This window comes from Macaca thibetana, chromosome 7 (genome assembly GCF_024542745.1).
Source record: "Macaca thibetana thibetana isolate TM-01 chromosome 7, ASM2454274v1, whole genome shotgun sequence".
Classification (NCBI taxonomy): domain Eukaryota; kingdom Metazoa; phylum Chordata; class Mammalia; order Primates; family Cercopithecidae; genus Macaca; species Macaca thibetana.
This window is the reverse complement of record NC_065584.1, coordinates 70,514,491-70,536,210: the sequence shown is the minus strand read 5'-3', so window position 1 is coordinate 70,536,210 and position 21,720 is coordinate 70,514,491. Positions and strand designations below refer to the sequence as shown.

The window sequence follows — 21,720 nt, the reverse complement described above, 5'->3', positions numbered from 1 at the left end:
GCCTATTCAATTGAGACGTCTGTGGTGTTAGTTATTGTTTCTGCTGTTAATCATTGTTCCTGTTCAGTTAGGGCATGGACATGATAAATTTTTTTTTCTTGAAAATAGAGGACAACAATCTGCTGCTGTGGGCTTCGTCTTCAACATTGTCCGGTCCCTTCTTTTTTTTTTTTCAGGTGAGATCTTGCCGTGTTGCCCAGGCTGGCCTCGAACTCCTAGGCTCAAGTGATCCACCTCGGCCTCCCAACGTGCTGGTATTACAGGCATGAACCACCATGCTTGGCCTTAATTTTTAATTTTTAAATTTTTTGTAGAGATGAGGTCTGGCTTTGTTACCCAGGCAGGTCTTGAACTCCTGGCCTCAAGTAATTCTCCTGACTCAGCCTCCCAGAGTGCTGGTATTACAGGCATGAGGCACCATACATAGCCCCCAACCTTTAATTTAATTATTGACTGTTGCTTTTGTTAAAGTATTAGCATAACCTAGAATATAGTACGCTTCCATTCTAGCTACTACTCATTTATTCGTCCCTGCAGTACTGATAGAGGTCTACTGTGGTCCCCTTAGCTGAATTCTTTTTTTAAAATTTTTATTTATTTATTTTTTGAGACATAGTCTCGCTCTGTCACCCAGGCTGGAGTGCAGTGGCACGATCTTGGCTCACTGCAAACTATGCCTCCCAGGTTCACGCCATTCTGCTGCCTCAGCCTCCCGAGTAGCTGGGACAACAGGTGCCCCCCACCACGCCTGGCTAATTTTTTTTTTTTTTTTGTATTTTTAGTAGAGATGGAGTTTCACCGTGTTAGCCAGGATGGTCTCGATCTCCTGACCTCGTGATCTGCCTGCCTCGGCCTCCCAAAGTGCTGGGATTACAGGCGTGAGCCACTGTGCCCAGCCAGCTGAATTCTTAAAGCGTATGTTCCCAAACTTTTTTTCATGATGCCCTTAGTGTCTTAATATTTTTATGCTACTTCTGAGCTATTGTTTTCTCTTGTTCCAAACTGATTTTTGCATGCTACTTGCTTTTTATCCCAGTAACTGTTGTAAACCCAGATTTGTAAAGATATGAATTCATTGAATAGAATGTAGTGAGATCTAATGATCCAACAGTGAACCTTTTTGAACTAGTAGTTCACATAATGTTCAACAGATGTCATTGCTTCTCTTGAAAATTTAAAATATTTAATCCCTTTGTGTTTGCTGCAGTGTTAGGGAATACCTTGACACACAGGTCAGGAACCATAGGTTTGAGGCCATCTTCAAGGAATTACTGTTGACTTTGTATGAGTGTGTGGTATAGTTAGACTCTAATTGTAATAATAATAGTCCTCTGTTACTGGACTATTTATTAATCACAGATAGCATTTTTTCTTGTTCGTGTGTATGTGTATCATAAAAGTACATAACATAAATTTTACCACTTTAAGTGAATAGTTGAGTGGCATTAAGTACATTCACAATGTTGTACAAACATTACTGTTAGCAACTTCCAGAACTTTTCATCATCCCAAGCAGAAACACTGTACCCATTAAGCAGTATCTCCATATTCCCCCTCCCCTGGCTCCTGATAACCTCTATTCTGCTTTTTTTTTTTTTGAGGTGGAGTCTTGCTCTGTCATCCAGGCTGGAGTACAGTGGCTGGATCTCAGCTCACTGCAAGCTCCAAATGTCTTATGACAAAGACATTTGCCATAATATTATTTTAATTGTTAAAAATTTGATAAAACTACATGTTCAGTAATAGAATAATGGCATAACAAACTTTATAGTCATGCAATAATTTTAAATGATGGTTTGCTAATATTTTTAAGTGAAATTACAATACAATAACTTTTGTTTTTTTTTTTTTGCGATGGAGTCTCGCTCTGTTGCCCAGGCTGGAGTGCAGTGGCCAGATCTCAGCTCACTGCAAGCTCCGCCTCCCGGGTTCATGCCATTCTCCTGCCTCAGCCTCCCAAGTAACTGGGACTACAGGCGCCCGCCACCTCGCCCAGCTAGTTTTTTGTATTTTTTAGTAGAGACGGGGCTTCACCGTGTTAGCCAGGATGGTCTCGATCTCCTGAACTCGTGATCCGCCCGTCTCAGCCTCTCAAAGTGCTGGGATTACAGGCTTGAGCCACTGCGCCCGGCCTCTACTTTCTATCTCTATCAATCTGCCTATTTTAGGGACCTCATATAAGTGGAATCATAAAGTATTTGTCGTTTTGTATCATTTTACATTCCTACCAGCAATGCACAGGGGTTCCAATTTCTCCATGACCTTACCAATGCTTGGTATTTTCAATTTGTGTGTGTGTGTGTGTGAGATGAAGTCTTGCTTTGTCACCCAGGCTAGAGTGCAGTGGCGCGATGTCGCTCACTGCACCCTCCGCCTCCCAGGTTCAAATGATTTTCCTGTCTCAGCCTCCTGAGTAGCTGGGATTACATGCGCATGCCACCACTCCTGGCTAATTTTTGTATTTTAGTAGAGACGGGGTTTCACCGTGTTGCTTAGGTTCGTCTCGAATTCCTGAGCTCAGGCAATCCGCCCACCTCAGCCTCCCAAACTGTTAGGATTACAGGCGTGAGCCACCGCGCCTGGCCTCAATTTTTTGATAATAATCATCTTGCTGGGTATGAGTCATAACTCATTGTGGTTTTGACATAGATTTCCCTAATAGCGCATGATGTTGAGCATCTTTTCATGTGTGTATTAGCCATTTGTGTGTCTTCCTTGGAGAAACGTCTAATCAAGGCCCCCCCCGCCGCCACTTTTTTTTGCCTGTTGAAGGCTATAGTAGTGTGTTTCTTTTGAGGCTTTTCTAAATTATTATTATTATTATTTTTGAGACCCCTGTCACCCAGGTTGGAGTGTATTGGTGCAGTCTTGGCTCACTGCAGCCTCTGTCTCCTGGGTTCAAGTGATTCTCCTCCCTCAGCTTCCTGAGTAGCTGGGACTACAGGCATGCCCCACCACGCTTGGCTAATTTTTTGTATTTTTAGTAGAGACAGGGTTTCACTATGTTGGCCAGGCTGGTCTTGAACTTCTGACCTCAGGTGATCCATCTGCCTTGGCCTCCCAAAGTGCTCGGATCACAGAGTGAGCTACCGCACCTGGCCTCCAAATTATTTGCGCCACTGTTCCTTGTTATGTGTGATCATTGACAGCTGTTCCTTTAGCTTATGTTCAGCTGGTGTTTTTATAGAGTTTTCCTGGAATGCCAGGGCCTCTTTCAGTCTTTGCAAATTGCTTATGTGCTGGGACACTCCTTTACCCCTTAGATTTAATCTGATCCAGGGGATCAGCCTGAGGTGAAAGTTTAAGATCTCAGGTCTTTTCTGGGCATGCCTCTTGCCTGGGCATGTGTTGGCTTTCTAGATTCCCCAGTATACTTGGCTGCTTGTCATGTGGTCATGTGTTAATTTCCCAGAAAGTCTTGCTCCAGCTTCTCTTTCAAGTCATAGATGGTCTGTCATATGTTTCCCCCAGTCATTTCTTGGCCTGGGTCTCTGTGGACCTGTTGTCACTTTGCAGCCTGTACAAGCAGTACCTGCCACTTTTCTTACCTGAGTTCTGAGCTAGACGAAACAGAGGAGTGCCTTGTGTCAGTCCTTCAGCCTCTCCTAGACAGGTCTGCACAGACATGCACAACAATTTGTCTGTCAGGTCTTCTCTGCTCCCTCTAGTTAAAGGGTGGAACTGCTTCAAGTATAGGACTCCCACTGCAGCGGTTGGGGGATGGGGGAAGAGCAAGTGAATAAAGCCATATAATACTGTGCTACCATTTTGAAGATGTCTTTTTCTTGATTTGGCATTTTTTTGGTTGCTGTAAACCTTTGTTTTCTATAGCTCCAGCAAAGTTGGTTCAGACAGTTTCTGCTTTGATTTTTTAAAAAATTCTCTTTGGGATAACAAGAGCATACATTTTTCTAGTCTACTATTTTACTAACATCTCTGCACTTTGACTTTGTTTTAAAAAGTTTTATTGTTGTTTGTGGAGGCCGGGTCTTGTGTTGCTCAGGCTGGTCTTGAACTTCTGGCCTTAAGTGATCGTGCCACCTTGAAGTTTTGATCTTAAGTAGTTAACTTTTGCACCCAACTTGGTGGGTGGTTTGTGTCTGGTTAAGACACTGTGCAGGTGCTCAGAGATATGTGATTGCTATTTAAGGAAGGAGAGAATCTGTGTGGTTGAACTCTAACCCTTGAGCCAGTTTGGTCTCTATTCTTGTGGACTGCTTGGTTAAGTCCTACTCACTGCCTGTTATGGTTTGTTTTGGTATGTGAACATTTCGCTTTCTTCCTTTTGAGCTTGCTTTTGTCTTTGAAATTTTGAAATTTTTTTCTTCTCTTAGAGACAGGGTCTCAGTCTGTCACCCAGGCTGGAGTACAATAGCGCGATCATAGCTCGTTGTAACCTTGAACTCTTGGACTCAAGTGATCCTCCTTCCTTGGTCTCCTAAGCAGCTGAGACTTACAGGCAAACACTATCTTCTCCCTTCTGTGAAATAATTATTCAGTGAATTCTGCAAGAAAGTAAATGCTGTATGTTCTCTTTTATTTTGCAATATATGTTTTAACTGTTTGTTATAAACGATTGCAAACATACACAGAAGTAGAGAAACAGAATCACAAATGCCTATGTATGTATTACCCAGGTTTGACAATTATCCTTCATGATTTGTGTTGGTTAATCTTGTTTCATATATATCCCATATTCTACCTGTCCTGTGAATCCTGCTGTTTTTCCCCCATCTCCCATTCTCACCCCAGGATAATAGGAGGCATATAATGTTTGTCTTTTTGTAATAGTTTTAATACTTGTGACAGGATAAATATTCAGTTTTGGTTTCCCTTTATTTTATTTGAATTTAAGAAAAGATTTTTCTTAAAGAATTAATAATATAAAATGCCAGGTTACTCATACAGCCGTTTTGCAAGTAGTAATCATGATCATGTTATATAAATCACCGCATCATAGAAATGAAACCTTCTTGAAAGAAGTGCTATTCTGGGCTGCGTGCAGTGGCTCACACCTGTAATCCCAACACTTTGGGAGGCAGAGACTGGTGATCGCTTGAGCCTAGGAGTTCAAGACCAGTCTGGGCAACACGACGAAACCCCACCTCTACCAAAAAAAAAAAAAAAAAAATAGATGGGTGTGGTGACTTGTACCAGTGGTCCAGCTACTCGGGAGGCCAAGGCAGGAGGATTGCTTGAGTGTGGGAGCTGGAGGTTGCAGTGAGCCAAGATCACATCACTGCTCTGCAGCCTGGGCAACAGAATGAGACCCAGTCTCAAAAAAAAAAAGTAATATTCGTATTTTTTTAAAATGAAAAATGAAAAGTCATCTGTGTCTTTTGGAAAGTCTTTTAAAAGTAGCATACATTGCTTAATTTTTTTTTTTTTTTTTTTTGAGACAGAGTCTGGCTCTGTCGCCCAGGCTGGAGTGCAGTGGCGCTCAGCTCACTGCAAACTTCGCCTCCTGGGTTCACGCCGTTCTCCTGCCTCATGAGCAGCTGGGACTACAGGCACCCACCACCACGCCCAGCTAATTTTTTATATTTTTAGTAGAGACGGGGTTTCACCTTGTTAGCCAGGATGGTCTCGATCTCCTGACCTCATGATCTGCCCGCCTCAGCCTCCCAAAGTGCTGGGATTACAGGCATGAGCCACCACGCCTGGCCTGCTTAATTTACTTAATACTTGGACAGAAACACTCTGCAACTGTATTAGTATTAATTTTATCGCTAATATTTTTAGCTTAGTTGGTTTGTCATTTTGAGATAGCTTTTTAAAAATGTATGTTTGGAAACAAATTTGTAGTTGAACATGTATTTCTGGATCCTAAGAAATTATAATGTGGTTTAAAAAAAGAGTATAACACTTACATATAATTTATAGCTGAAATTATAATTTGAAATTGCAGGAAGAATAAAACTAATTGTTTCTTCAAGGAAATTTGTATATATAGTTCAGCTTCTTGTGTTTTTTCTTTTCACAATGCATTTTTATCCCATGTTATGGAACATCTGTTTTGGTATCATATTCCTACTACTTGCTTTTCATTAATGAAAACATTTATTAAGAATTACTCAAGAAATTAAATGAGCTTTTGTAGTTTCTTAGAAAAATGAATGGAGGAGGCTGTGACATACTTGGTAATGAACAAGAAATTGGAACTATAAGTCTAATTTATTTTACTATCTTTAAAATCTTCACTTCTAGTAATTGTGTTCTATAACCTGTAAGCTGACTTTAATATTAAAATTTTTAAAAATGAAGTACGTAGGTTGCATGTAGCACTGTTCTTTGGGATTGATTAGCTACAATAATTTTAGCAAATTATGTAGATAAAATATTGTGTTTTTTGGTGTTTCTTTGAGACATGTCTTACTCTGTCGCCCAGGCTGGAGTATAGTATGCAATTATGGCTCAATTATAAAATTGTCATTACATGTTTAAAACTCAAAGTATAAGTTGTTAGTAGAATATATTTATTCTTCTGTATATGCCTCTGTTTGTTAAGGTCTTCTTTGTCAGTATTTATTGTAAAACTACAGAAGATATGGAAAATCACTAAATGGCTTTTGTTCAATTTGAGAAAAATCTGTTAGTAAGCATTATAATATATGATGAATTAAAGACCTAAATGATTATTTTTACTTTATTTCTGAAAGACATTTTCTGATAGCTATTCTTTTGTTTGATTTCAAGTGGCTGCTTATAACAGTTGTCATTATAGATCAGTTTAGCTTGCTCTAATATGTTTTCACCTTTGATTTGCCAGGAACTTCAGTTGGCTGTATGGAAATGTAAACCTTTGTATGAAGGAGTATATCATTGCGTCAGAACTTGGCACCCACAAGGATCTTAAGCAAACAGGCTATTTGTTCCCTGGAGAAACTATTCTATAATCTGACTTTGTTTTTATATTCTGTTCTGTGCTAGATTAAGTGATTTAGTTTAGTTTTGCTTAGGGCAAAACGTTTCAGGATATTTTAGAAAATCCTGGTATGTGATTACCCTCTGAAAATAATATTAGTTTTAAAATTTTGCTTTTTATCAGTAGGCTTTGCAGTGCCATATTCATTCTCAAAGTGTCATTTGCAGCTGGCACTAAAGACTACTGCTGTATTCAAAATAGTATATTGTCTTATCCTCCAAATTTTGAAAATGTGGAAGCCATATATTTGAAGCACTAAGTATCAATTTCCTCTTAATTTGATGTCCTTTTATGGTTAGTTTTTAGAGAAACTACCAGTAGGTGACACACACACATACACACATGCACAGGTTTATTATAAGGAATTGACTTATGTGATTGTGGAGGCTAACAAGTCCCAAGATCTGCAGTCAGAAAGCTGGTGACCCTGGAGACCCAGCAGCGCAATTCCAGTGCCCGTTTGAAGGCCTGAGGTCTAGGAGAGCTGATGGTATATTTCCAGTTTAATGACTAGCCAGGTTGAGCCCCCAAAGAGTGAATATTTCATAGTCTGAAGGCAGGAAAGGACTGGTGTCCCAGCTGAAGGCAGTAAGGCAAGAGGAGATCCCTCTTGCTTTCTAGAGGTCAGCCTTTTTGTTCTATTCAGGACCTTGATTGATTAAATGGTCCACCTACATTAGAGAGGGCAGTCCACTTTACCCAGTACACTGATTCAGATGTTAATCGCATCCAGAAACAACCTCACAGACACACCTAGAATAATGCTTATAAATATCTGGCCAGCCCACGGCCTAGTCAGGTTGACACATAAAATTAGGTAGGTTCAGTGCCTCATGACTGTAATCCCAGCACTTTGGGAGGCCGAGGTGGGAGGATCTCTTGAGTCCAGAAGTTTGAGACCAGCCTGGGCAAGATAATGAGAACTCGTCTCTATTATGGGTGCGGGGGGATAGTGAGGGGGTGGGATGGGGAGGCGTGCGGAAACCATTACATTGACCTTCAATGATGGGATGTAATGAGTCTTTTTTGATGGTAACTTTTTGACTACTAAAGCATAAACAAAGGGGAACTGTCTGTGATAGACATAAAATGTAATAATATAAAGCAATTTATTTTCATTATAAATTTTTTAAACTTTAGACTCCTGAATTTAGATGCCTGAATTCTGAGACAATTGTAAATAGTCCCTAATTGAACTAAGAAATGTGGTTTTTAGAAATATTTGTTTAGTTCTCAGAAACTCTTTCTTACATTTTGAATTTCTCTATTTCAAGAAATTCTTGCCATATGTATTAGTTTATTTTGAACTTTTTAGTCCAGTTAATCCAAGCAAACACGGCAGCAAGCAAGCAGTCAATCAATCATAACAAAGTATAATTATAAAAGATTAATTAGGCAATAATAGTTTTTTCAAAGTTTCAAGGGTGTCATGAAGATCACTTTCTTTCTATTCATTTTGGGCCTCTCAGTGGTAATGTAATGTCCTTCAAGGTTTCCTATTAAATTCCATATTAATTATAAATATTTAATTATTAAATTAGAAGTAATACATGCACCCAATTAAAAAATCAAATTATACATATAAATATAAAATGAAATATAAATGTTTCTTTCCCTAATTTTCTCTATCTCCCCACCCCAACTCGTAGGCCCTTTCTTCAGACTTACGACTGGTAATAGTTTCTTATGTATACTTCTGTAAAAAAATAATGTGCCTATTCAAGCATGTATATATATGTGAGTTTAATTTTTCTGTTTTTAATTTATCCATACTTGGTGCCTGTATTGTTTGACCAAAGATATATTTGTATAGGAAATCTATTTGTCTTATTCACCATTTTATATCTAACTCCTATAATAATGTCTGGCTCATAGTATACACATAGTATATATAGATCTCTTGCATTTGTGGTATAAACCATATAGGTTTTCCATATGGTTGAGCCACATTTTATTTATACCGATTTTCTATTGATGGACATTTATGTTAGTTCTAGTTTCCTGCTAGTCATGTCCCTCCACCTGTCCATCCACCTGTGTGTTCATCAAATATTTACTGAGTCCATATTTTATGCCAAAGACTCTTCTAAGGATGCAGAGATGGAGGAGAAAATCAAGGGCCCTGTTTCCATGTAAGTTGCTGAGATATATCAAAAAACAATGAAATAAAATCTAAACAAATCAGTTTCATGAAGGCAGTAGTGCAGGTAATGTGATGAGAAAAGAGTTTCTACTTTAGATGGGATGGCCAGGCAAAACCTTTGTAAGAGATGACTTTTGAGCAAGGCCTGCATAATGAGAAAAATGGCTTAGAGATCTAGAAGAGAGAATTCTAGGCATAGAGTATAATAGCAAGATAAAATCTCTGAGGTAAGAATAAGCTTGGTGTGTTCGAAGAACAGAAAGAAGACCAGCATGACTGGAGCATGAGTATTTGTTCTTATGAATAAAAACTGCTTCAATGAATATCTTTGTACGTAAAAATATATCTTACATATTTTTGTAAATATTTTTAGTAATGGAACTGTGGGGTCAAATAATTTAAATATATGCCTTTTAAATTTGTAGAGCTGTGGTACAGGGCCACTATTATCCCTTACCCTTTCTTCCTGAACCTCTTCTTGCTTTTCATAGCTCTGAGGAACTTGAGTTGTCTGGAGCTTCGTAAGGAGTAGGCACACTGGGTGAAAGAGATTCTTTTAGGGAGAGAATGTGTCAGGGGCTATAAATGTTTGAGTCTTTTGTATAATAAGATGAAAATCCAATAGTAGGACATGTGCTTATATTGTGTTGTGTGATAAAATATTTGGCTCTCTGAAATAGCATGCTTTCTTTTTTATGAAACTGTTTTAATGCAGAAATTATCAGCATTTCTCAAGCTAGAAAATACAAAATTCAGAGTTTTTCTGAAATTACTGTTGGATAAAATGAAGTATTGTAAATGATCTCTAGTTTGATACTTGGATTCAATTTACACAAATTTGTGATTAAGCTAAGAAAATATGAAAAATGTGGCATAAACCAAAGTCAGCTGAAAACATTTGGTAAAGTGTGGCTTTTGTGGAGGAAGGTAGGAAGAGCATCTCCTATTTAAAATGTTTTTAAAAATCCTGGATACTGTTACATTGGGGAATGAAATCCCATTTTTAAATGCTTCTCTGTCAAAAAGGCATTATTTAATTTTAAAGGGTAAATGTCAGAATTACTTACAATTTTTTAGGCAGATTAGAAATTTCAGACTGGTCAAAGAACAAATTTTGTTTCATGAAGTGTTTTAATGCTGAGTAAATAGGAGAGTCAAGTCACATTTGAGAGCGTAGGGATGTTTGTTTAAATTTTTTCAACCTACTTTTTTTGATGAGTGCATGTAGGAAACTTTATCAGATATATTGAGATTCCTATGTACCTAGAGAGAGAGAGGGTATGCAGTTTGCTTAATTATTATTTATTTTTATTTTCTTCTTTATAATAAGACTCACTTCCTTTTTTTTTTTTTTTTTTTTTGTAAGACAGGGTCTTGCCAGGCTGGAGTGCAGTGGTACAACATTGGCTCACTTTAGTCTCCATCTCCCGGGTTCAAGCAATTCTCCTGCCTCAGCCTCCCGAGTAGCTGGGACTAGAGGCACACACTGCCAAGCCGGGCTCATTTTTTTTTTTTGTAGAGATGGGGTTTCACCGTGTTGGCCAGGATGGTCTTGATCTCCTGACCTAATGATCTGTCCGCCTCGGCCTCCCAAAGTGCTGGGACTACAGGCATGAGCCACCACGCCCGGCCATTTCCTTTTTTATATACTGAAAATTTTTCAGAATTAAAAATAACTTGGAGGAATGAGGCTAGGAATTCATTATGGAGAATATTTTAATTTAACAGCTGCTCATATATCTTCTGTTGGTTATAGTAGAGTTTGTTTTTTTTTTTTAAATAGGTAATTTTTTCCATCCAACTTATAAACAAACTTTAGCTGGAAATTGATTTTACGTTGCCTCTTGAACTTGGTGTAGATTAGTAATAATGTAATTTTTATGTTTTGTCTGTAAAGTAGTAAGTTAGCATTTGGATTAAGAAACCCAATTTATCTGATTGTCTACTGTAAAATCATCCCACTAGTTTTAATGTGAATATATAATTTTTGACCGAAGACAAATTCTTGATATCAAATCTTTAAGGTAAGGACAGAAAATAGTATTTTATTAGTCTTAATCCTTTGTCCTAAAAAAGATAGAAGTATAAATATGTTGCATGTTTACAGAAATCTTCTCCTATTATATGTAGATATGTTTTAATTGTTTGAATCATTAAAACATCTAATTTTTGCTGAATATGCAAATATGTCACTAAATCTGGTTTTTAAGATTTTTCCAGTTTAATGTCTGAATCCAAATTCATAAAGAGTTGGAAAAATGAGATGTCTGAGCTATAGGATTCACAGGGATTTCATATGAAGCCTATTTAATCAGGATAACACTGTTATTAATATTCATAATGTCAGCTGGAACACAAATGACAGACTATGAGGCCTAAAAATTTTACTTGGTGAATTTATTAAAAGTAGCTTAAAAAATTAATGGAATTTAAGTAAAGTTGGTGAGTATGAAAATCTTGTGTTAGCAGAAAAAAAAAATCTCTATTAGAACTTTCCTTTAAGACCATTTTGCATTGATGTCTTTTGACAGATTTCATTGGTACTTAAAGAAGAAAGATGCATGAATGGTCATTTAAGAGGATTTAAACACATTGGCACATTAATTTTTACATGAATAATAAGTACTTTCCAAAAGCAATTAACTTACAGTGTACAAGATATGAATTGAAAAATAAGACTGTGACATCAAGGGCAAAGCAAATGTGCTGTACATTTTAAACTTTGTGACAGGACTTTTTAATATTTTGATTTTTTTATTTTTATAGTTTGTGCTGGTTATGACTTAGAATGTGGTTATTTTAATGCACTTAAAAGCAAATTTAAAGGACATTAATTTATTGGTCTCTCTGTCTCCAAAAATATTGGTGTAGTGTTAAGCATTATCTTCTGCCAAGGACCATTTGTATTTTTTGAAAAAGTAAATATTTATTGTGTTAATTGCAATATTTTGTCAGAGAACATGTGCAAATTACAGAAAGGCAATGGGATGATACTGTTCGGGTTTAAGGCTACTAATACATATTTTTTACACAGGCTTATTGGTTATAACATAACTTAAGAGTATAATAAATAAGCTTCTGAAAGTTTAGTCTGAAAAGTTATGGACCACTTGAGTAGTTAGTATGTAAATACATTTGTCCTGAATTTTAGCCTAAGAAGGTAAAATATTGGGGATGACCTAAAAATAGAATGCGTTTTTGTGTAGTACTTGGTACTCTTTACATTTTGAAATATGCCTATAATGAGAGTTATAAGAGTACTCAGGTTTTTGTTTTGATTATTGAAGTTTATTAAAAAATTAGTTTTAGATCATTATGTAAAGTCACAACAGTATTGAATATTTTGTTTTACATTTTCCATGCATGTTTTACTACATATAAAAGCATAGTTTAGTTATTATCCATAACAGTCAAGTTACACTTTGCCATTGAGAGAACAGAGGTGTTGACTGGCAGTCTCGTTGGGTACTAGAAGTTTCACTTGCAGTCTGTCATAAGCATTATTTGATTTCATTAAAAGTGTAGAAATTGCCTATATAAAATAGATGTAGTTTGGGACTCAGAGCTTTATTGGACGAGTCATTAATTATCTCAGTGTCCATAAATTATCATAATATAGGTATTAATTTAGATTTTTGTTGTAAGTCATGGAATCAAATTGATATATTGGTTATTTTGTCTAGAGGCTTTCTAAAAGTTGGGTTTTGTGGAATTTTTTTGTTTGACTCTGAGTTATTCCTTTAAATGCCCAGGAGAGGGCAGCATTTTACTACATCAGGCTTATAAAAGAATTTGCCCTGCTTAGACTGTCAATGTTTCTTGTAATTACTCCCAGTATATTTGTTGCTTGCTTATGAATTAACTTGCATTTATGGAACTAAATCATTCCAATCATTTAATTACACCTGAGGAGCTGAACTATAATTGCTTGCTTCCAACTAGGATCTGATATGGCTTGAGCAGTATTAATTTGGTGTTTACTTTTCTGAGTGCTAAAAGCATTAAAATGATTGTGCAATGGGATTACATTTTACTAATTGCTGGCATTCATTAGCTGGGTAAATGATGAGGAAGAGTGACTGTATATTGCAGAGGGATAAAATTATGGTTTTAAATAGTATATTACTAAGCACATTAAGGCCTGTAAGACATGTTTTAAAATACTCCAGAGGTTATTAAAGACTGTATTTTCTACATGTCTTGGTATATGAATCTCTTATTAAAATACTGCAATTATTATTAACCTTTTTGGGCAATATGTAGGGAAATGGCTTCATTGACTGGAACATATTTCTTTGATATTAATAACTTCCTATATTTTCAGCTAATCCAAAAGTAAATGAGAAACTTAGAAAAAGATTGCCAACTCCAAATCAACATATTTAGAGAAAATTGGAAAAGGAGAAGCTTACTACAGCTTTATTTGAGGACTTTTTAAAGAACGCAGGGTTCTATCTGTGAGGTAAATCTAATTTTATTCTCCTTAAAAGCATAAAAAAACACTCGCATAGTGTTTTATCATGTTTACTACGAAAACAAATAAGAGAGAGGAGTATCGGTAATTCCACAAGTTAGTGATGGTCTTTATGTTTTTTAAAATTAGAGTAGTATTCTTAAATTTCTTTTATAAGTAAAATTTATAAAAGTAATCTATATGAATATATACACAGTAAATTGAAATCAGTAAATTTGAAATGTTTGGTATAAAATTTATGGCAAATAAAGTAAAAATGTATTTTTCTTAAATGCTTAAAATTATAGTTGGAGAATATTTCAGTTAAATAAATTAAATGGTTCTCTACCCAAATCAGCATGAATGTCTAAAAAGCTTAACCTGAACTGTATATACTAAAATATATGTGTGAAGAAAAGAACCTTTTTCTGAGAAAAAGATTTAATTTCGCCTGTTGAAATTCTCAGTTAATTGTCCCATTATAAATGTTTTAGAAAACCATTTATCCTGTAAATTCTCTGTTAAACAAAGGTAAGGTTTAGGTGTGTTCTGATATATTGTTTTCAGTTTATTTATCTAGAGTTGACTTTATTTTAGCTGCAAATCTTGGAGCAAAAACCAGAGACATTGCCAGAGCAAACAAGAATAGAAATACAAATGGAGAACTGGTCAAAAGGTAAGGACTTTTAAGGTATTAATACCAAACCCCAGGTGTTATGCTAGTTCAAGGCACTGAGTGAAGTGTGTTTGTTCTAACCAACATATTAGACAGAGGTAGACAAGCGCACACACACACACACAGACACACAGCATGCACACAGAGACCCAGGGATTATGAAAGAGATAGAAAGAAAGACACACAGAGAAAAGAGACATACACACAGAGAGAAAGGGACACACACATGCACACAGGGAAGGAGACACAGAAAAGACATTGAGAGAGGGAGAAAAAAAAAGACACACCGGGAAAGAGAAACACGCCTACATACAAAGAGGCAGAGGAGACTGAATGACTGTGACAGAGATGGACGGAGCCACATTCAGAGAAAGAAACACACAGAGAAGGAGATCCTCAGAGAAAGAGACACAGGAAGGAAGATACTTGAAGAGGGAAACACATAGAGGCGCAGACACACACCTGGAGGTGCACAGAAAGAGAAGCATACACAGAGACTCAGAGAAAGAGAAATACCACAGTAAGAGAGACTTGGTGGGAAAGAGACAGATGTATAGTGAGGGAGAGAGAAAAAAAAGAGACACACTGAGAGTGATAGAGACACAGGCATGAGGACGGATACAGGGAAAGAGACGTACATACAGACAAGGGACATATATAGTGAAAGAGACAAGATATGTCTCTTTCAGACATATAGTGAAAAAGACAAGATACATATATACATCTTCTCACAAAGAGAGAGAGAAATGCCAGAATGAAAAAGAAAAATCTACCAGAGAAAGAGACACACGTAAAGTAAGGAGAGAGACTAGAGAGAATGAGGGACAGACATGTATATATGCAGACAGAGTAGAAAGACATAGATCAGAAGACACATACACTGAAAAATAGACTAAGACACATATATGAGACAGAGAAGAAGATACTCACAGGTATGCACATGTGGAGGAACACAGCCTGAGAGGCAGAGAACAGTCAGAGACAGATACAATTTGAAAGACAGTCTGAAGACAGAGACAGACTGAGAGATGGCCTGAAAAACGGAATGAAGGAAGGAAGGATGGATGGATGGATGGATGGATGGATGGATGGATGGATGGATAGGTGGATGGGTAGATAGATGGATGGACAGACAGACAGATAAGAGTAGCACACATAAAGGAAGGGGCGAGAGATATTTAAGATCTATTACGGTAAAATGTTGAAAATTTGGAATCCTTGGGAAATGATTCTTTCTGAATGTGATATTACATATATTTGAAAACTTAAACCTTTATGTACATCTTTTAAAATTTCCTCTTATATTATAATTTTAAAAATAGGATTCTTATTAAAACACTGTATGCATCTCTTCCTTTTTTGGTTCCCCTTCCCCCAACAGGGCTCCTGTTCAGCATAGTCCAGCCACATTTTTATCCTTTTTTGAAGGTTAAAGTCCATTTTTGAGGACCATTCTATAATCATTGTACTGAATAAGTTAGCAATTATGTATTCTTTTGAGGGATAGAAAGATCTGAGTGCCTTTTTCTGATTTCTGCATTTTGTTTTTGATATTTATACTGTTACAAATTTTCCTGCTGTTTGTACCCACCATTAGTAATTTCCCTTTTTATTTGTCACACTAGGCTGCTTATTATGAGTTTAGAATCCAGACAGCTGATTTAATTCTATGTAAAACAATAATATATAATATCTGGGTAAGATAGTTAAAGGTTTTTTGTGCAAAGTTAATAGTGCATGTACTATGTGACACTTAATTTTGGTGTGCTCTTTATATTCAAATTGTGGATAAGAATGTATTGGTATGAAGTTAGGAGCTAATTTGTTATAGCTATGTTTATTCATTTATTTGAGTAACTAAGTAGATACTCTTAACAGCTCAAAAGCATTTTACTCAATTTATGTAAAAAGAAAAAAGAAGCAAATAATGATGCATTTGTTATGTTTCTGATTCACACATCGTATTGCTGTAAGAGTCATGTTCAAATTAGAGACCAAACAATCTTTAAGGAGTGAAAGGAGTTATTTTTAATATATCTAAAGAGAGAGAGACTGTAGAGGGAGTACTGCTGATAAATGTCCAATAATCAGGAAGGATGTCAAGGAAGGAGCTGATGAAGCTCTGGGATACTTACGAAAAGGAAAGTTTTATGGTTGAAGATACAGATGCATAGACAGTTTACAGTAGGCACAGACTACAGCAGATATGACTGATACAGCATTAAGAAAATCTACATTTTTACAGGCATCTTTTTGACATTGGAAAGAGGAATAAGACATTCCCATTTATAAGGATCTGTTACTAAACATTATTAGGAAAAAGGTCAGATGCGGTGGCTTATGCCTGTATTCCCAGCACTTTGGGAGGCCAAGGCAGGTGGGTCACTTGAAATCAGGAGTTCGAAACCAGCCTGATCAACATGGCGAAATCCTGTCTCTACTAAAAATACAAAATTTAGCTGGGTGTGGTGGCGTGCACCTGTAATCCCAGCTACTCGGGAGTCTGAGGCAGGAGAATCACTTGAACTCCAGTGGCAGAGGTTGAAGTGAGCAGAGATCATGCCATCACACTCCAGCCTGGGCAACAGAGGGAGACTCTGTCTCAATAAATAAATAAATAATATTAGGAAATAAAATTAAACATAAATATTTTAACTTTTGAGTCTTGTGATAACAGATGTTTAAACAGTAAAATCTCACATCGTCATCTCCCTGATGGCAGGGTTCATGGGATTTATCTTAAATCACAGATTGCTTCAAAGCTCTATCTTACATAAATGTTCCTAGTCAGTTCCTTTGAATAGTTATTTTATTTAGCATAATTTTACTAATTAAAAAAAATTGAGTTAATTAAAACTTGTATTACACAGATATGGCTTTATTTCATCTTACAAATTTCATTATAAAGAGTGTTGAAGTGGCCATTCTTTTCCTAGCTTTACTGTAGAAACACTTCTGAAATATTTTAAGTCAAAGAGCTGATAAGATTGATAATGTAACATATATAACCGTTTATGTTTTTCTTTGTTTTTGTCATTGTAGACATTTTGGAAAATGGAAAGCTGAGGTTGGTACGTGGGCTGGGTGATGATATCTACAAAATAAACCCAAGTTCTTTTTTTTTTTTTTTTTTTTTTTTTTTTTAAAACAGTCTCACTCTGTCATCCTTGCTGGAATGCAGTGGTATGATCATGGCCCACTGTAACCTTGAATTCCTGGGCTCAAGCAGTGCTCCTTCCTCAGCCTTCTGAGTAGCTTGGACTACAGGCATGAGTCACTGCACCTGGCTAATTTTTTTTTTAATGGTTTGTAGAGGTAGGGAGTCTCACTATGTTGTCCAGGCTGGTCCCAAACTCCTAGCCTCAAGCAATTCTCCTGCCTCAGACTCCCAGAGCACTGGGATGACAGGCAAAAACAACTGTATCTAGCCCCCACGTTTCTTTTAAGTAGTTGAAAAAACAGTCCTGAATGAATGTAGTTTGTAAGTTGACAAAAACAATGTGTGTGTGAATAAACATATATTCCCAGCAAAAAATGTGTTACCATCTTCAGGCCTTTTAAGGGGTAAGTGATGTTTTGCCTTTTTGTGAAAACTTCTATTTAAGGGTTCTCTTTTGAAAAAAAAAAGAAAAAAATGAAATGTCATAATCAAAGGAGTTTATACCCTCTGAAATAATGAGTTGTTGTTATATTATTGGTTGTTTAGCCCTGTTTTGTATTTACTTATATACATAACTGTAAGAAAAAAGACATAGGGATTATAAATCTCATATGAATAATTATTTGGAATACTGTTATAAATTCCTGATCATTTCTTAAATGAATGTTGGGATTTTTATTAGCAGATACATGGTCTAGTTATTTTATAGCATACAGCAATTCTTTGCAAACAGTTTACATATTATTTACAGGTAAATATGTCTGCCCTAAGTATACATACTTGCAATTATGTAGGTAAAAATGAGGTCTGGATACCAGTTAAATTTAGAAAATTGTGAAACTCATTTAAATTTAGAACCTTTAGGGGTCAGTGTTCCCTAAGAAAGGTTACAAAAGGTTACTGTGCCTACCAAAATTAAATATTAAATCTGCTATATTTTAAATATATATATGTATATTTTACCAATTTAAGGTAAGAAATGATGAGAATTATACCTTGAAGAAGCTTTTGACCAAAATCTTTCAATTTAATGGCTTTGTTCAATATTGTTTTTAGGATTATTATTTGTGGGGATCATCATATGTAATATATGTTTTACACACAAAGTAGTTATTTTTACTTATGTATTATCTAAATTTAGATCTAGATTACGTATTTTAATTAATCTTTAAGCTTAAAAAATGATCATGATTCTAAGTCAGGAATCATTGTGCTTATTTGAAATAAGGTGAAAAAACACTTCTAGAACTGCTGTGTAAATAGAATTCTTACATTTTTAAGTTTTTTGGATGCTAATAAATATTTAAAAATTTTTTATCTTACTGAATTTAAGTTAAAAAAGTTGTCATCTTTATTTTAGAATTGAACTAGCAAGTATCATTTGTATCCATGATTCTTACAGTTTTTCTATAAAGCACAGTAACAAATATTTTTTTAAATAAATGAAACTTAACGAAAGGTAACTTGCAAGTGGTTAGTTTCTTGTTTAGTCAGAATAATGTTTATTTGTCCTTGGCGTTTTGAACCTGTGTGCCATCGTCAACCTCTTGTATTATTGATTCATTTATCTTTCTGTCTGTTCACAAAGTACATGTTCTTTTTTACCTTTTATCCATCTGCAATTCTGTAATTGAATTATAACTAAAAGTATTGCATGATTTGCAAACAAATTGTAAGTGTAGACACTGAAGAACCACTGTAGGAAAACATCATTGATGCTTTTAAATGTTGTTGATCATTATGACTAAAATATGATTGTAGAATCTCATATCACTTTCATAAACTATTTTATGTTTAAGGCAGAGAAGAAGGAAATGACAAATTGCTTAAACTGGACATTCATTGCTACCAGCAAGATAAGCTGGTAAAAAAAAAAGCTATTTCCTAGACATTATGATTATATACTCCTTGAAATTAAAGGTTTTGAAAATGTCTAGATCACTAATCATTCTGTATTCAATTACAGGAATTAAATTTTATTAATAATTGGCTTTCTAGTAAGTAATGGTATATTTTTCATGAAGAAGACATGTAATTAGTGGTTTTAGCTTATTGCCTATATTTTAAAGCAGAAAGAAGATTGTGTTGGAAAACCAATACATTTAATAATGTCAGTAAAATGTTATGGTGGAAAGAACACAGATTTGGAGCTAAACATAAGTTTCAATTTTTACATCTTTCACTTAACTACCTACTTGGATTTGGGTATAAGTTTCATAAATCTTTGTAAGCTTGAGTTTTCTTTTATACGAAATAGAGAGATAATCTATTTAGGACCCTTGCGAAGATTAGGAATGTTACATGTAAAGTCCCTACTACAATGCCTGAAGCAGGAAATGAATTTATTTAATCTGTATTTCACTTACCAGAGCAATTATTTCCACCAATGTGATGGTGGTAGGTTACAGATGGTAAATAAAAATAAAAATAAAAGGTGGTTGACAAATTTAGAGGACTTTTAAGTAAACCGTGGTGATTGTCTTTCTTATTCCTTCTAGCTATGGAAGGTACATTCTACTGAGTTTCGAGAGTATTAAGAATCCTTAATAACAGTATTTGAAATGATTGTTATAGTATTATAAAGAATCTGTTTTCTTCTAATACAATGTTCAGAATATCATTGGAACTTTAATTTTTCAAAATGGTATGCTTATAGTTAGTATATTTGATATACTATAATATATAATTAATAATATTCATTTAGAATAAAAAATCTCCAGATTAGTGGCATCACAGAGTATTTTCATGTGCCTTTTCCTTTTGGCAAGTGTGGATTTAAGGTTGCATTTTAAAAATTTTACATGTGCCATTGGGGGTTAAAAGAAGAACATGTCTGAGGTCTGATTAAATTTACTACTTATCTCCATAGGACCTAGCTTAATAGAGTGCTAGTAGCTTCTCACACATGACCATCTAGAATATTTGAGAGAGCGGTTTTAGGAATACTGGCAGCTGGCCAGCAAGGATTGATTCATTTCCTGAGGAGATGCTGAGGCTACTCTTAGAAGAATGATTGAAGTTATAGTCTTTTATTTTAAAAAATTTCCTTTAATATAAATAAATTTATTAAATACAATTCTGGAATTTTTAATTTTTTAAGCTTGATATGAATGATTCTGTTAATACTCTTGGACTGAGTAGAAAAATGGAATGAAAAAACAAAAAATGTTTACAAGGGCAACTTAGTTTTCTAACTGGCTATGACATTTGTTGTGAACCCTTTTAAGATTCATGATTTCTAATATGAATACTTCATGTTGGCGAGTTTATGCCACAAATTATTTTTTAAATTATATTTTGGCAGTTTAAAAAATAGACTTTATCTTTCAGAATAGTTTTAGATTTACAGTAAAATTGAGTTGAAAGTACAGGGTGTTCTCATACATCCCCTACCCCCACAAACATCCAACCTCCCTCTCTGCCAATTCTCTACCACAGTTGTACATTTGTTACAACCAGTGAGCTAATCAATAAATTCTTAATAGGGGAAAAGTTTGTGAGCTAAAAGGATTTCTTCTTTCTCTTTCTTTCTTTCTTTTTCTTTCTGTTTTTACTAAATTTATAATGTTTTAAATCAGTTCACACTGTACTCTTCATGCGCAATTCTTACATCTTTGGTTCCTCCATTTTATAGAAATGATCGTTTCTAGGAAGAATGAGCATGAAAAGTGGCAAATTTCCCTTTTAGTAGGACCTTTTCTCCCACGTTTCTATTCTGTTGGTGTGATCCTCTTTGTAGAACTTGTGACTCTATTTCTTTGGGTTAAGGAAATACAAACTCTACTTTTAATATGCAGATTCTTTTACATTTATTTGTGGTCATGAAAACAACATTTTTTTTTCTTTGAAATAGAAAGCAATGACTTGATTTTGTCAAAAGATTTTTGCTTTGTTTTAAATTCTCCATCCTTAAGATTCTGAACAAATCTTTGCTAAAAATCCTAATTTATTTCTGGTTATGGCCTTTCATGCCAGAACACCTCTTATAACACATATTTACAGCATGCACCTTAATATAATGTTCCTGAATCTTTAATTTTCTACACATGAGAATTTCAGCTTGTCATATTTCAGATGACTGTGTGGCCTCTGTAGTACGATTAATATAAAGATCTGAGTGTGCATTGGCATTTTGTTGATTTAGGAGAACTGGATCAATATACATTGGTATGTAGACTGAATTGAAGGCCCTTTAGAGAGTTGTTCCAGGTTGGCGGTAGGGTAGGACTGATGTGACTTCCTGGACTTAAAGGTATTTTAAATACATTTTTAAAAAGTTTCTTAAGTGATAAAATTATATATTTTAGTGTACATTTACTTACTACTTTTTGGTTGTAAATACATTTGTAGTAGTAGAATAAAA

At 35.3% G+C, this 21,720-nt stretch overlaps 1 protein-coding gene across 10 annotated transcripts in view; it reads left to right on the top strand.

The window, feature by feature from the left end:
* The window catches only part of MIPOL1 (mirror-image polydactyly 1), a 404,420-nt gene that overhangs the window by 38,313 nt on the left and 344,387 nt on the right, over positions 1-21,720 (top strand). For 7 of the 10 annotated variants that reach the window (XM_050798634.1, XM_050798627.1, XM_050798629.1 and 4 more), the window contains exons 2-3: positions 13,393-13,530; positions 14,119-14,197. The exons of 1 other annotated variant lie outside the window; for it this stretch is intronic. In XM_050798634.1, the coding sequence (XP_050654591.1) occupies positions 14,179-14,197 (19 nt within the window). In that variant the 5' untranslated portion in view covers positions 13,393-13,530; positions 14,119-14,178. Of the gene's footprint in view, positions 1-11,237; positions 13,531-14,116; positions 14,198-21,720 lie in introns of those variants that run through there. 2 more of the 10 variants (XM_050798628.1, XM_050798635.1) reach the window with 2 other exon arrangements.